This window comes from Hemicordylus capensis, chromosome 6 (genome assembly GCF_027244095.1).
Source record: "Hemicordylus capensis ecotype Gifberg chromosome 6, rHemCap1.1.pri, whole genome shotgun sequence".
Lineage (NCBI taxonomy): Eukaryota > Metazoa > Chordata > Lepidosauria > Squamata > Cordylidae > Hemicordylus > Hemicordylus capensis.
The window spans coordinates 96,164,742-96,180,348 of NC_069662.1; the positions used below are offsets into that span (position 1 = coordinate 96,164,742).

Genomic DNA, 15,607 nt, shown 5'->3' on the forward strand with positions numbered 1-15,607 from the left:
CCCAGTCCACTGAATTGTTACGTTCTCACTGACCCACACTGTGGGGAGAGAGGCCAACACTCAAGGAGTGCATGAGCAGAGGCCAGTGATTGGGCTTTTGGCAGCCCCCACTCTATGGTGGAATGTCACATCTGCTCTGCCTTGGCAGGGAGAAAGGCCAGCACTGAGAAGAAACCCTAACTTCTCCTTCTCTGCTTCTCTTCCTCCCGCTGTGGGAGAGAGCCCAGTGCTGGATGTCATGTTTGCGGGGGCGGGGGGAGGCCAGGGCTCCTTTTCTTCTTTTGTCCCCCTTCTGGCATTTTGGAACCTAACCCCCATATTTTCATTGACTTAATGTCCCATCATCCGCAGTTTTGCTATCCGCAGTGGTGGGCCAGAACCTGACCCCCTGGATAACGAGGTCTGCCTGTATGTCACAATCAGAGTCCCATATCACTTACTGATCTCTTGTGACTGTAGACTTGTGTGTGACTGCTCTTCTGGTATATGTATAAGTAATAAAATAGTTAAGTAAAAATCATGTCCTATTGCTAGGACATTAAAAGAGTAAAATACCTTTTAATGTCCTAACTGTCTTGCAAGAACATAAGAACCCCCCTGCTGGATCAGACCTGTCTAGTCCAGTATCCTATTCCACACAGTGGCCCACCAAATGCCTCTGGGAAGCCCACAGACAAGCCCGCTCCCATGCAACTGGTAACTTGTGCAAAGTTAATAGTATTTTAAGAACGTTGGCATTTAAAATGGGGTTGTAATTTGATGCAAGTACAGTAGCTGCAAAATAGGAAGTTGCTTGAAAATTCAATTTTATTTTCCACATTGCCTTCTATAAAGACTAAATCCTAAATGAAATTATCCTAAATGAAAATTTTTAGAATTTCAGGCTGTTGCTTCTGAAATTATATGCATGAATTTTCTGAGAAATGCTTGTTAATGGATAACTGAGAGAAAGCATGACCCCTAAGTTTTTCCCACTGGAATTAATGAATTCTGAGGGTACTGAAAGCTTTTTTTTGGGATGGCGTTTAGCCATGGAGTTCTATTGCAATTGAGAGTTCAGCAATCGATATAATTCCTACCTCAAGTGAGTAAAGCAGTGAAACATTTGGCAGGCAAGGAGCATTTATGTGTATTTTTCCTTTCAGAACTTTTCGTTATTACACAGATCTGTGGCAGCAAAGGGTGTAATAGGCTGTGTGCACGAACCACTGGTTTTCCGACTGTGTTAGGGGATCCCTGGCATTCTTTGGAAGTTTATCAAGATTCTTTAGTGATGATGGACCAACTTCCCTGGGACTATTGGCCACCACTACCAGTCTTCCCCTGCAGTGTACAGCCACTATAGGAGTGATAACATGCATCTTCATGTGGAGCATTGGTTCTAAAAGACCTGATCAGTACCTGTGTGAATTGAGTGTGCATTCTGAACATATTCCAGATTCTTTTGTATGTAGTTCTTCCTTAGTAGACAAGGAAAAATGGAAATGTTCACTGAACATAAGTTTGGAAGCTATTGGCATAAACATATTTTCACACTCTCTATATTTGTATCCTATTGACCCCAATTCATACATTCAGTATGAAGAGCATCTGCAGTAGCATGGTAGCGCCTCCATTCATTCTTTGAGTCTTTGAATTGGTGAATGGGAACTAACTTGTGGGTGCACAGAGAACATTGTTGAAGTTCCTTTCACAGAATTGTTTTATCTGAATCTACATGTTTTTCTTGAAAACTGCTTTCATGAAGAGTACGTGGAAACCAATGCTAAATAAGTGTGGTAGTATATGTCATCTCTGGTGGTCTTTCCAAGCACAATGTACCAAAAACACAGCCAGTATATATAGACTTATAAGGCTTACTTGAAATAATTGTAGTTGGGCAGTCATCTTGAATTATTTCTTTAAAATTTCTATGTGCATGACGGATACAAATGCTCTGTATCCTTTTCCCTCTCGCCACACTACCACCAGTTTCCTTTCCTTTCATTATTTTATTATGCATATGTATATGTCTCAAAGTAATTTACATGGCAAAAGATTTATCTAGATTGAACAAGTTGTTACTATTAAATCTTGCATTTGCAATTTAATTTGAAGATTTCATGAAACCTTGATCCAGTGTTGCAGTTCAGTTCATTGCTATGCCGTTCTTCGTTCAAGAGCTGAAGAACTGTAATCGTGCAGCTTCTGTTTTGTCTGCTTTATAGATGAACATCCGAGCCCTGTGGAGGCTACTAAAATGCACTGCTTTTAGCGCTAACCCTCTTATGGCATTTTCCCCTTTTATGTGAACTGATTAAAGCTTTTTTATTTCCATTTGGCATCCATTTTTAATCTGCTCTGCTCCCTCCCTCTTCATGGATTTTAAACCCTTACCCTATTCCTGCCTTTACACTTGTTCAGGATCACAGTCTGCTAACCCACAGTCTGGTGGTAAGGCTTTTCAGATTTTGTGTACATCGTTGTTTGACCATCCATCACAACAGGAGTCTATTCAGCAGAAATAATCTTTCGTATTTTTTTCCTGTTGAATGGTAGTGTAATACATTCTTATCTGGAAGTTGTAAACTTTTTTCAACTTCTGCTGTTTTTTGTGCAAATGATATTTCAGGGTAGCTTCCTGCTTCTGAAGCACATTTCACCAGCATTGCCAAAATCTGATGATAATGGTAATCTAGTAGCAAGTTTATTGAAAGAAAAATAACAATTATATGTTCACTTATGTTGTCTGATATCTAACAGGACCTTCCATATCTAAACATATCAAAGATATATTAAATATGCCTTCAAAAAACCCAAATATTATGAACAATGCAGACACTCAAAAGGTCTAGGCTTATCAAATGAAATGAGCAGGCAAGCAGCATCAAGAGCAGGGATTAGAGACATACTTTGTAACACCACAACTTCTTGAAGTGGTTCCAAACTTCCTACAGAGAAAACGCTGCAATGATCATTGCTTTGCACTCAGAAGACTTCTTCAGCCATTACAAATGTCCCATATTAAAAGGACAAAAGTTGTGTAAATCACATATGCTGTCATGTTGTTGTATATTCATTAAAACAGAGGGTATGCTCCTCAGACATGATAACCTTCATGGAGTTCTCATTATTTTTCTGGTACAGAGATGTATAACACTGCAAACAAGCTGTAATTTTATAATTTGCTCCATAGAATTTGACATTGAACTTAAAACTCAGTATCCTAAAAATCTCAGCTTTCATTTTAAAAAATCCACACACTTTAAAACAAACATCCACTTTCTATAATGAAAACAGATTTGAGAGTTAACCTGAAATAAATAGGTGTGAAAGTGTGTGGACAATGCAGTGTTGCAACCTCCTTCAGAGATTTTATATTTGCTCTTAGAAGAAGGAAACAAGTTTTGACCATTTTGTAATCACTTAAAGTGGCCTATGTGCAGAGACCCAAAATTGATTCATTTATTTTTGCTGTTAAAAGAATGTGCACATTATAGATGTGTGCTTATTTTGGTATACATCATTTTTGCTGAATAGACTCCTGACTAGAAGTCAGCATTCTGCTACAGTGTTTCCCAGAGTTCTGAGAGCTGAGGCACACTTTTGTTCCTGAATTAAATTTGGGGACATGCTTCACTCTTACCTTTTTAGAAGAGTGAAAAGATTACCTTTTAGAGTTTGTGAAGGAGTAAGAAATACCTTGGGTGGATGGGTGCTTTGGCCTCAGGGAGGAATGCACGTCTTATCTTCCTCTATGTCATTCTGAACGTGCCTCCTGATGGGAAATGGGAAAACCCAGAACAGAAACTCTTGTATAAATGGCACAAGACATCTCCTCTGAAGTCAGATAATTTTGCTGCATCTCTGCATCAGGGCTGGTTGACTCCTTTCCATTGCAGAGAAGCAGCAAGGCCAGAAGAGTGAATTATGCAAAGATGCAGCCGGTGACCTCAATGGATAGATGGTTTGGGCTCATAGGAGCCTTTAGTTATTACATTTAAATTTCTCACTACCCTCAAGCAGGTTCCATACTACAAACTAGTGTGACCCAGCACTCAGTTTGGAAAATGCTGTTCTACTGTCTAAGCATATTATATGTTAAGGCAAACAACGACCCACATAGCACTTGCATGGAGCGTATTCTCGTCTCACTTTCCTCCATGCTGATCTTGTTTCAGACATTTTTTTCTTCCATATTTGTTAATGGGATACATTGCTTAAATTTGTGGGGATATTTTTATCTGTCTGTTTGGGTGAGAGGGCCTTGGTAATGTTAGGCTGAGCAAGTGCTAATAAACTTCATATATCATAAAGTTGCATGGAAAGCCAGTAACCAGCTTGTTTTTAAAATGGTTGTTATGCTATAAATGCATTCCTGTGAGCTCACAATGTTAGTTTAAATGTCTTTCAATTCGCTTTTGTCACTTTTCAAGTGTGGTTTTATTTAGAGTGGAGCTCAAGAAAGACAACAGTTTGTAAGCTGAGAATTTGAGATTTGAAAATAGGTTGTGTCTATTTTCTTAGTGTAGATACATACGCTAGAAACATGAAACTTGATTTTATATCCAGTTCTAACATGCAAAACTGAGTGTCAAATAGAATTTAGTAATTGGTCGTAATTTTATAGAGTACCTTTAGGTGAGTGCAAATCCTGTGGTGTGTTGTTTCCAAACCACATTTCCTTGCAGGCATCAGAGGCTGTTCCCCAAGCGTCAGGAGTGGCTTGTTGGGTAGCACAGAGGATTGCTTTTGGAAGTGGAATGTCAGAACCCGCTAGTAATATAGGGTTCATCACACCAGCCTAGTTAATGCTGGAACATTATGCAAAACAAATGGGTTTTTCCAGGAATGTCTCTGGAGTATCCAGAGTCCTACACATAGTTTCTAGCCTGAGGTACTGGCTTCATATTGGTATTTTTTAACTTTTGAAAAAAGAGTTCGTCATACTTGAATATGTGTTTAAGTAGGCACAAATATTAAGAGTATATCTCAGCCTGAACTGAGAAAACTTTGTGTGTATACCATTTTTGATTTTTCAGATCCAAAGTTGTTTACCATCTTCAGATTTTTTTTCCAAATAACTGCTCAAATCATTTTAGTTACCATAGCAGTCTCATTATTTATCTTCAATTTCTTTTAAAAATGGATTCTTACTTGTTTGTATTGTAACATGTAGCTTATTCCTATTTACTTTCCTTTAGCTGGCAGCCGGTCTGGTTCTCCTGGGAGAGTTTTGACTACAACTACACTCTCAACAATGAACATAGGGGTTCAGAGAGTGCTAGTCAGTCCTGCAACAGCCCAGAAACGCAGCAAGATTCCTCGAAGCCAAGGCTGCAGCAGAGAGGCCAGCCCTTCAAGACTGTCAGTTGGTAAGGCATTCTAAGTAGTCATAGGCTTCTGTTCAGGATACTGCTTCTAGACATTGCTCTCTCCTCCACCTGATGACTGAGTCCAGATTCGGTGAATGTATACCTAATATGCTGTACCCTTGGGCCTACTAAATCTTGAGATTTGTAATGTGTTCATTGGAGCACAGTAAGCCTGTACCTTACTATTATTTAGCTTAAGTTCAGTAAGTATAATCAATCAATATAGCAAGTACACTTAAATATGGAGTAATGATCTCTCAACTTAAGGCTGCCCACACATTGTGTGGTGACAAACTCAGGTTTGTTGTTGTGTGTGGCAAGGTTCCATCCATCCCTGTGCCTTGGCATAACTGAATGATAAATGTTTGAAAACATGAGTTTGTTGTATCCACACTTCATATTTTAGTTGTACATGGAAAACATCCTAAAACACAGGCTGTGTGAAAAATGTAACCTGGTTTTTTAAAAAAACAGTACTTTGCTGCCTTGTCTACATGTGAACAAGTCTGTAGTGTATATTAATGCCTCCTTTTTAATCTGAAATACATGTTTCAGCTGTCTTAAAATGTACCATACTGCTGTCTTTTCGCTTGCTCTGTAAAATCTCTACCTGTTGCTATGATGGATAAGTGCACAACCATTGTCAGCTTGAATCCTAAGCTATTATATGCAACATAACTGCATAATTTCATATAACTTGATATCTACTATCTGTCAGAATCTCTTCTAATTTTCATTCATACTTGAGCATTCCAAATTGACATTAGTTTAGATAAAGAAATGTTTCTGAGGGAGTATTTGTGCCCTCTTTAGTTCAGTATAGGGAAGAAAACATATTCTTAATACAGAATTAATAAAGATGACATTTATATTTTAGAAATGCACAGTCTTGTATGAAAGGTAAACAGTAGGACTGCATTAAAATCTCAACTTTTTCCTATGTCTTCTCCCTTTCTCTGCTGCTGTTGGTCTGTACCCTGAATCATACTAGCACGAGGTAGTCGTATTCCTCGACCTAGTGTGAGTCAGGGGTGCAGTCGGGAAGCCAGCCGTGAAAGTAGCAGGGATACAAGCCCTGTCCGCTCTTTTGCACCCCTTGGTAAGTACATGGACAGCTTGTTCTGCATGGCTGTGTTTGCCCTATTTGCTAATATAAGCTAAATAAAATCTTGGCATTTAACAAGTAAATGTTTCTCTGCCTATGAGCCCCAAATCCTATTTACTTTGGCTGAAGATTTTATCCGTGTGAGGAACTTAAGAATGTCCTATGTAATTCTAGAGTGATGGCACAATCCAGAAGCGTATGCACAGCAACCCAAAGTTGTTTTACATGTGACTATCGGCAATCTCTCCAATATACGTGCTTCCTAATGAATTTTTTCTAAAAGCGAAACCAACTTCAGTGTACACATGTTGTTTTTCAGTTATTCTATCTGGAAGCTTTGCACCAAACTGGAGTTCAAAAAGCAACTTGGGAGTTCTCTAGGGCCATCGTCTTATGGGGAAACACTCTCTAAAGTAACTCTGGTTACAGGCACTCACCTCTGGATTGCACCTGGGGCTGCAAACGTAATTCGCTTTGAAAAATGATGATAAAATTTGTCTTTTGAGATTCTAGATTTGTTGTTGGTTACGTTTATTAGCTTTTTCTTTTACAATTCTAGGTATTTGATATTTCTCTATGGTATGGATAATCATTGAGTATAAAAATCAAAATGCAATTAATAATTCTGTAGCATAGCAGTTGCAATGAAGTTTCAAAGGACTTACAAACTTACAAAACCAGAGGGTTCACAATCCGGTTAAATGGATTATAAATAAAACAACCAATTATTCCGCTATAATCAAATGTAGTAGTTTTTATAAATAACAGTTTGCATGCTGCACAGTCCATTATAGAACCAAGCAATATGTACCCACTCTGCTGCGATCTATTCAAAAACATGCCCACACTAGTTGCAGAGGTGGGCTCTTTTGTGCCTACGGTGCATTGCATCATTGCTGTTCAGATGCTGCTCCCATCATTCTCAATATGTAGTAGGCATGAAGGAGCTCTGCCACACTGTAGTCAGTGCAGGCGTGCCTTTGAGTAAATCACAGCAGTGTGGGTGCATATTGCTTGGCTCTATGGTGGATTATGAAATATGTGAGCCAACTAGTTAAAATGTACATAATGGCCCTACAAAGGTGGATAATGGCTTTAAAATGTATTTTTGCCTTTTAGGCAATAAAATGACCACTGGCTAACATCTAGACTAACAAAGTTTGAGTGCTACGTGAGAAGTACTGGTGCAGGAACTGGCACTCCTTGTCAAAGCATATCTTGTCGTTGACTGTGTGCCTGTGCCTGGCAGGCAAGCGCCGCTTCAGTGCTGGAGGAACCAGGCCAGGCCAGAGCAGGCTGGAGGGAGGGAGGGTGGAGAGGGCGCATTACGCCCACTGCACAAAGAGCCCCACAACCGTGGCCGCCGCCACCAGAGAGGAGCAGGGGCACTTGCCACTGTTTGTGGCAGCTGCTAGCAAGGTTGCCTCAGGAGGCACCGCTGCTGCGGCCAGCCATCGCACCAAATGGGCAGCAGGAACAGCCACCAGCACAGCTGCTGCTGTCACAGCCCGAGTTCTGGAGTGGGGAGAGCAGAGCTGAAGTTGGAGCCAGTGGGCTGATCCTTCCACCTCCCAAAAGAACTCCGTTGTAGCTCACCCACTCACCCAGTAAGAACTTGCTGAGCATACCTCAGCTAGGGAATGAGCAGGTTGATCCTGTCACCACCACTGCCCAAAAGAACTCCCTTGCAGCTCTCCTTCATACTCCTGGGCATAATACTCCCACATTGAGGTTTTGGCAGCATTTGTTGGCTGAGGGAGGTTTTTCTTTTGGGTAGGGAGATTGTGTGTGTGTGGGGGGGTGTTAATTAAAGACTTTTAAAAGAGGGATCTCATTGACTCTTGTTGATCCTATTTGCTGAAATCTCTCCTTGATACGCCCATTCCCTATTTATTGATTGAGAAAAGTTTCTTTTGGGGTAGGGAAATTTTGTTGGAGGAGAAAAGGGGATTGATTATTTGTTTACAGCCCTATGGGGTAAGAGGTGGGGGCTGCCATGGAGCGGGGCAAACACAGGCCCAGCCTCCCCTAGCTATTAAAATTTAAATTATATTTTAAAAAAATTAAAAAATAATTTATTAATTTTTAATTCATTGATTGATAACTTAATTTTTTTTAATTTTAAAATTGACCTCAGCCCCTGCGTGCCAAGTAATGTTTGGTTTTGGCCCACTAAGGCATTTGAGTTGTGCACCCCTGAGCTAAGGCAACTTGTCCTTTTCAGCCTTTCTTCCTAGATGTGCAAGATATTTGTCATCTTAGGAGGAGATGCTATTTTATACACTTTTTAATGTCTAAATATGTAATGTGCACTTATGGCTATTATTAAGGCAGTGTTTGTTTTAACAAGAAACATTTGTTTCCTCTGCTGCTTTTACTAAGCTGCCTTAGCTGTCCTTTTTTGAAGCTCTCTTAAATGTGATCTTTTTTCTTTAACTTTTGCATGCTATACATCATTTATGTATTGGGTCAGATCAAATGGATGTTGTGTTTGCCAAAATTGAATTAACACTATATTTTATAGTTTCGACATATGCTAGTTGAATAAGAGCTTGAAGGTTTGATAATGGAACTTCTAACTTTGATACTTAGATTCATATGCTATTAGTTTCTGAAAACTATGCCTCAAAGGAGAATAGACCATTTCTAGAAACACGAACTAAGCGAACGTATTCTTGAAATAAATAAAATTTGTTGGAAAGGGAATCAGCCATCAAGTTTTGGACCAAATAGAAGTTTCATAAACCAGTTTGACCTATTGCAAAAACATTTTTCAAGCCAAACTATGGTTGGTTTGAATTCCTGAACCTGGGCCAATCTACAAACCATGTAGGTTTGTGAGAGGCTAACAAGACAACATATCAAACTACAGTTTGAAGCCAGTTTTCAAACTACAGTTTGCGCTAACCATGGTTTGGCATTACATTCAGATTTGGAAATCATGGATTCTTTGATTGTTTCGCCCTCACAGCCTGAGTGGCTACAGAGACTGGAAGTAGAACAGCTGCAAAACAAAATCTGTCCAGCCTATTAGGGATGTGCACGAAGCGGTTTGGCGCTCCCTTCATGGAGTGCCAAACCAGTCTGATCAGCTGGCGTTTGAACCAGTTCAAAGGGCGGGAGGGTTGCTTTAAGGGACAGGGAAGGCGCTGCCTACCTGTCAGCCCCCGCCCCACTGCTTTGCCCTGCCAGTGCTCTCCAAAACAGCTGGTGCGCTGGGCTGCAGAGTTCCTGCTTGCGGCCCTATCAGCACTGCAACACTCATGGCCAACACGCATCCTTATCCTACACTCTCCCTTTGGGGCAGTGCAGTGGTGGGGACAAAGCCAAATCCTCTCTGTCATGCCACTGAGAGAGTGAGGAAGCGAGAAAAGGCACTAGCCATGTAACCCAGACCTCTCCCATATGCCACCCAAAAAGAGAGTGAACACAGTCTGTTGTTACTGTCCACTTGCTTGCCTCTCTCGGAGGTATGGTGGGTATAATTGGGTGGCTATAGAGTGAGAAGATGGAGGACTAGAGCCTATACCACAGGCATATTGACAAGGGTGACCCACCCAACATAATTTGGAACTGATTCTGAGCAGGTAGATCACCAGTAAGATTTGTTCTTCACAGTGAAGGGAAGTAAACAGTTGTAAAAAGCCTCTTGGAGACTGAGCAACCTGAGACCTCTGAAGAAAGGCGAGCTCAGCTCCATTTCTTCTGCCACCCAATAACCAGAGTGACTTTTTCAGGAGTTTGAAAAGCTTTACCAAGAGTTGGACAATACTACTAACTACAATGAATGTTTATATACCGCTCTTCAACCAAGTTAACAAAGCGGTTTACAAAGAAAAATACATAAAACAAAATTGTCTCCTGTACCCAAAGGGCTCAAAATCTAAAAGAAACATAAGGCACCTACCAACAACAGCCACTCGAGGGATGCTGTGCTGGGGCTGGATAGGGCCAGTTGCTCTCTCACTGCTAAATATAAGAGAATCACCACTTTTAAAAGTGTTTCTTTGCTTATCAATATTGAGGGGTTTGGAAAAGCAGCAGGTATTTCTAGGAGAGGAAAGAAATTGCACTAACCAAGATTTAACTGATTGTGACAGCAAAAGGAAACAAGCTATGGTCTGGAATAGACCATGGTTTCACCTTGTCTGAACTGGATCAAAGTTGACCAGTTTGTGAGCCTTTGTCTTCCTTGTGTAACTGAACATTACTTAGTTTTGTTTTTTTATTGGTCAGTTCTTTGTTTTGTGTACCCTATATTTTGATAGGCGTCTTCTAGTATATTGTGTTGCTTTGAATTTTTTTAAAATTTCATCTTACATGTTCATATAGGACAAATTATTCCCCTATACATTGCTCACAGTCTCTTGAAAACATCTCTTCCAAGTCTAGTTGGAATACCCATAATTGGGCATGTTATAGGACCTTGAAAATCATGTGTATTCCAGTTGCTAGCCTATGGCAGCCGTTCAGATAGAGCTTCTACCATACACAGGACTTTGTATTCTGTCGCAAACATAAACTTTGAGTATTCACAACAGCCTAAATATGAACATGATGATGATGATTAAAAAAAACCCAACCAACCAGAAATGACTGGTTATGGGAAATGGAACATCGCAGGATTTTCTAGCACTTATGCCACACCCAATGATCTTGTTAATCAGCCCTTAGTCAGCCTTGAATATAAGTGAATTTCATGCAGCAAATTCTTGCAGCAGATTCCATTAGACTTGTTCTGGAACTTAGTCTGTTGCTCTTTCTGCATCGATCCCTATACTGTAATGTCATAGTAATAGATAGGGCTCATATGATCCTGTTATTTGCAGCTTCCAGGCATCACTCAAGATCTACAGGTGCCCTCTACTCTCCAGATGTTTATGGGGCTACAGGTGAAGGATGAGTACACTTTCCTATCATCTGTGCAATCATCCTGGATTTTTTTAAATCCCTCCTTGGTTTTTCACACAGTTCATTTTTATCATTCTCTGCGCTAATTTGTGTTGTGTATTTTGAAAATACAAAGCAGATAAATAGTATGATTTATCCCCATCCATTCTTCTTTCCTCCAGAGCAATTTGTTTTCTAAAATTACGGATGGCTTTTATTGGTTCTTTTAAACGTTATCTTGTATTGATAGTTTTATTATTGCATGTAGCTCCATCATGTTATGCTATGCACTTTATTGACTGTAGTTTTCTTTAATTTGCTTTATAGTTGTTAAAATGTGATTAATGTATTTTAATAGGAAAAGAAATAAGTTGCAGTTGTGTCAGCCCCTATACACTGTCACAAAATGTTTTTATCACATGAGGTACAGTTAAATAATTTCCCTTAAATTTATTTTAACTTCATTAAAATGTTGATGCCACAATCCAGTGAAGCTATATGACAATGCCACTGAGAAGTGTATGTGGCAATCAGAGCGTTCTTTGAAGTTCTTGCAGCTACAGCTTAAGAACTATAGACTAGCCATTTTTAAAACTGAACATTTGCCCATCTGTGAGCCACTATGTAAAACCTGAAAGAGAAATCTGTCTGCATACACAAGACTTGTGTGAATTAAAATTATCTGGATTGTGGCCAGACGCTGTCTTGAGCCATCTGGTACACAGGGCTAGTGAAAGTGTACCAGTTTTGTGTGGCAGGAGTCTGATGTGGCTAGCTTATTCACTTGACTGTCATGTTTTAATAAATCAGCAGTCCCTTTAGGTAAACTGGAGTCAGCCAGATTCAGAACAAATGGGCTGTGACCTATATCTTCCAGAGGCTCTTGACCACTTCCAAATGTTGGAAGGCATTTCGAACTTTCAAAATATTCTGTATCGCATTGGGTTTCTAAAATAACTAACATCATTCTAATCATTCCAGGACTATGTTGATTAACTTTTTCTTGTCATTATAACAGGCACAGGTTTTGGAATAAGTCAGTCAAGCAGATTGTCTTCATCAGTTAGTGCCATGCGAGTCTTGAACACGGGCTCAGATGTTGAAGAAGCAGTTGCAGATGCTTTGGTGAGTATCTGAAATTCACCACCACCGTTTTTGTTTTTTAATCAGTAAAAACTTGGCCATATAATTCTAAAATATGTAATATGCTATTATCCAGTTTTGGTTACTGATTATGCTAAATAATATGGAACATATAAGTAATCCTACTTTTCTCTCCCTTCTTTCAAATCCTTCCTTAAACTCATTTTTTCACAAGACCTTTGGCTTGACCTCTTAATCTTCATTTCCCGGTTTTAAGAACATGTTAAATGTATTTGCCGTCATCTATCACTTGCTATCCTTTTCTTTCCCTACTCTCTTGGTTTTCCCCCATTGTCTATTTTTTATTGTTCATTTCTTGGAGTCAGGGACTAGCTTTTTTGCTTTTTACATTGATGATGCTGTATAAATAACGTCACAGAAGAATAAATGGATAAATATGAGGTGTCTCTCTGATGTAGAGAACTAGGTATTAGGTCAGATCTCATTGTCTACTATGAAACACATTTAGTGCAAATTACTCTTAAGTGACAATGGGAAAATTGTTAGCTAAGAGAAACGTCTGGAAACAGTATTCCTTTACTAGCTCTAATGTGCCCAATAGACTCAGCAACGTCTCTTCCAAACCCTACTATACATATTTGATGCCTGTGTCATGTCCTAACTTTACTATGAAATGTTATAATTATCAAACTAAAATATATAGGGGAATTAAATGGTCAAATATTAAATTACTTATTGAAGTTATCTTTTGGATTTGTGCATCTGCCTATATTGAATTTGTCTTGGATAATCATAGTTTGTGTGTGTATGCAATTATGTTCTTCATGTTTTTCTTCTTCTTGAGACTGGTGAAGGCCAAGTTACAATCTCTACTTGTTAAGGAATAATTGCCGCTAAATACCATGCCAAAGCTAGTTTGTTGCAAAGGGTACCATAATTATATCAGTGTCATCAACACTGCTTAACAATTTTCACCAATATTCATAATTTCTTTTTTTCTCTATAATTCATTGCTCTCAGCTCTTAGGAGACATACGGACTAAGGTATAATTACCCTTGTTTCCATGTTAATATGTGCATAGGGAAGTGCTCTTGAAATTAAACATAATGCCCCTGTATTGTAACAGTGTTGCATTGTACCCAACATTCCAAAGTGCTGAAAGACATTGAATGAAATGTGTGGTTTTAAATGTCGTCGTCCTTTTGTGTTACAGTTTGTAGTCACTGGTGGAGAAGTTTCTAAGTAATTGTGCAGTGCCCTTGTTGAAAAAGATTCTTGTTTCATACCAAGTATCATTGGTTGAACCCCATGAAGAAAAGTTAAAATTAGCAATATAGATATAACTAGAATTTGGATCCTCAAGATAAAAGTTGTAGCTGTTACAGGATTTGTTTGGACATTAGTTCCCCCTCCTCCCTCTCTCTGCACAGTGAGAATGGGATTATCTTTTAGAATTTGTGGCATTGCTCCTGAAGCAGTTCTGTCCATGATTGAGGGAGATCCTGGCATTTCCCACACATATACAAGGCATTACCTTGTATATGTGTGGTGAGAGGAATGTCAGAGGAAGTGCATGAACCTGCTGCTTGCTCCAACTGCACCTTGGGGGTAGGAGGTTAATGTCGGAACAAGCCCATAATATTAGTGGGGAAAGTATAGCAATCTGTGCCCATTGCTCATATGAAGTTTTCTGCATGACAGAAAAAGCCAGTGCGAAGGAGGTACGAGTCATATGGAATGTACTCTGATGATGATGCCAACAGTGATGCTTCTAGTGCTTGCTCAGAAAGATCCTACAGCTCTCGGAATGGCACCATACCAACATATATGCGGCAAACAGAAGATGTGGCTGAGGTCCTCAATCGCTGTGCAAGCTCCAACTGGTCAGAAAGAAAAGAAGGTCTTCTGGGACTACAAAACTTATTAAAAAATCAGAGGACGTTAAGGTAAGACATCCCTTTAGGTAAGATTTTCTATTTGAGCAAGCTCTTGTTCAGCAAAGCTTCTTTCAGATGTAATATTTATGATATGCTATATGATGAATATGATAGTCACAAGCTAGCCAGTGTTTCATTGAGTTCACTGGGGACTAAAGTGAACTTGCACATACTGGCCTAGTGTGTACTATTAGAGAAGTGGGTGTTAAGCCATGAGCTCCCTGCTTCCCTCTTGTTTGTGAATTCTCTCCTGAGATAACTACAGGGTAGTATTAATCTGCACTAATGTTAATTATGTTGGTTCTACACCAGAGAATATGTATAACTGTGGTTGCAAACTTAATTTTGAAGCTGACTGTGGCTAGCATTTACATTGGTGCAAATTTAACACCTAGTTATTTTGGATAAGGTACTAGAGAGAGGAATTTACACACAAGTGGGATGGAAGGAGTAGCTAGCTCCCAAAAGAAAACAGAGGGAAGATGGAGCACATTGGACCATATGATGCTCCCAGCCTAACTGTGGTTCAGAGATTGGGAGGTTTGCGCCAGGCCCAGGAAGTTGCCTTTTGCAAGCCCCCTTGATATGATCTCAGACTTCGCAAGAACTGTGGTAGCACTCTTTTGCAACTTGTGCCCGTAATTCATAACAGGTTATTTTTATGGCCATCAAAACAAGTGTTCCCCCTTTCTACCATCATCCACATAGATAGACCTTATTATGGTCGTTGACCAGTACATATATAACTATATGTACATGTGTATATAGATGAAGTTTATCTACTGTAATCAGTCTTTGATTTTATACAGAACTACTTAAATACTTTTATTCAAGAGCATGCTTGAGGTATTCAGGAATTATAAAATTTACTATTGTGACCATTTGTTTTTCAGTGGCTCTTCTCCCTCAGGAGCAGTATAAACAGGCTGGACAAGTGGGAAGTCACTACCCTGAGAAAGATAGGAAGGAGGATCAAAGTTGATTACTTTCTTCCAAGGCCCAGTCCATTTCCTACCACAGAGGAGGCAGCAAAATCTTACAACTGGAGTCCTACCCTGCCATTGCTCCTCCGCTTCAAAAAGCAAAGCAGAAACCCAACAGGCATAGTGGCCAGTACAGAACAGTGGCTCCGTCTCCCTTTCCAATGTATGGTTGGAAAGGAAGTGGCTCCCTCTTTCTTCCCTAGTATGACTTACATGTCGAGAATCCTTTATCC

At 39.7% G+C, this 15,607-nt stretch overlaps 1 protein-coding gene across 42 annotated transcripts in view; it reads left to right on the forward strand.

Moving 5' to 3' along the window:
- The window catches only part of CLASP2 (cytoplasmic linker associated protein 2), a 193,847-nt gene that overhangs the window by 130,663 nt on the left and 47,577 nt on the right, over nucleotides 1-15,607 (forward strand). For 17 of the 42 annotated variants that reach the window (XM_053263355.1, XM_053263378.1, XM_053263356.1 and 14 more), the window contains 6 exons: nucleotides 5,184-5,354; nucleotides 6,346-6,453; nucleotides 11,289-11,351; nucleotides 12,368-12,474; nucleotides 13,474-13,497; nucleotides 14,156-14,400. In XM_053263355.1, the coding sequence (XP_053119330.1) occupies nucleotides 5,184-5,354; nucleotides 6,346-6,453; nucleotides 11,289-11,351; nucleotides 12,368-12,474; nucleotides 13,474-13,497; nucleotides 14,156-14,400 (718 nt within the window). The remainder of the gene's footprint in view (nucleotides 1-5,183; nucleotides 5,355-6,345; nucleotides 6,454-11,288; nucleotides 11,352-12,367; nucleotides 12,475-13,473; nucleotides 13,498-14,155; nucleotides 14,401-15,607) is intronic. The other 25 variants (XM_053263371.1, XM_053263379.1, XM_053263374.1 and 22 more) reach the window with 5 other exon arrangements.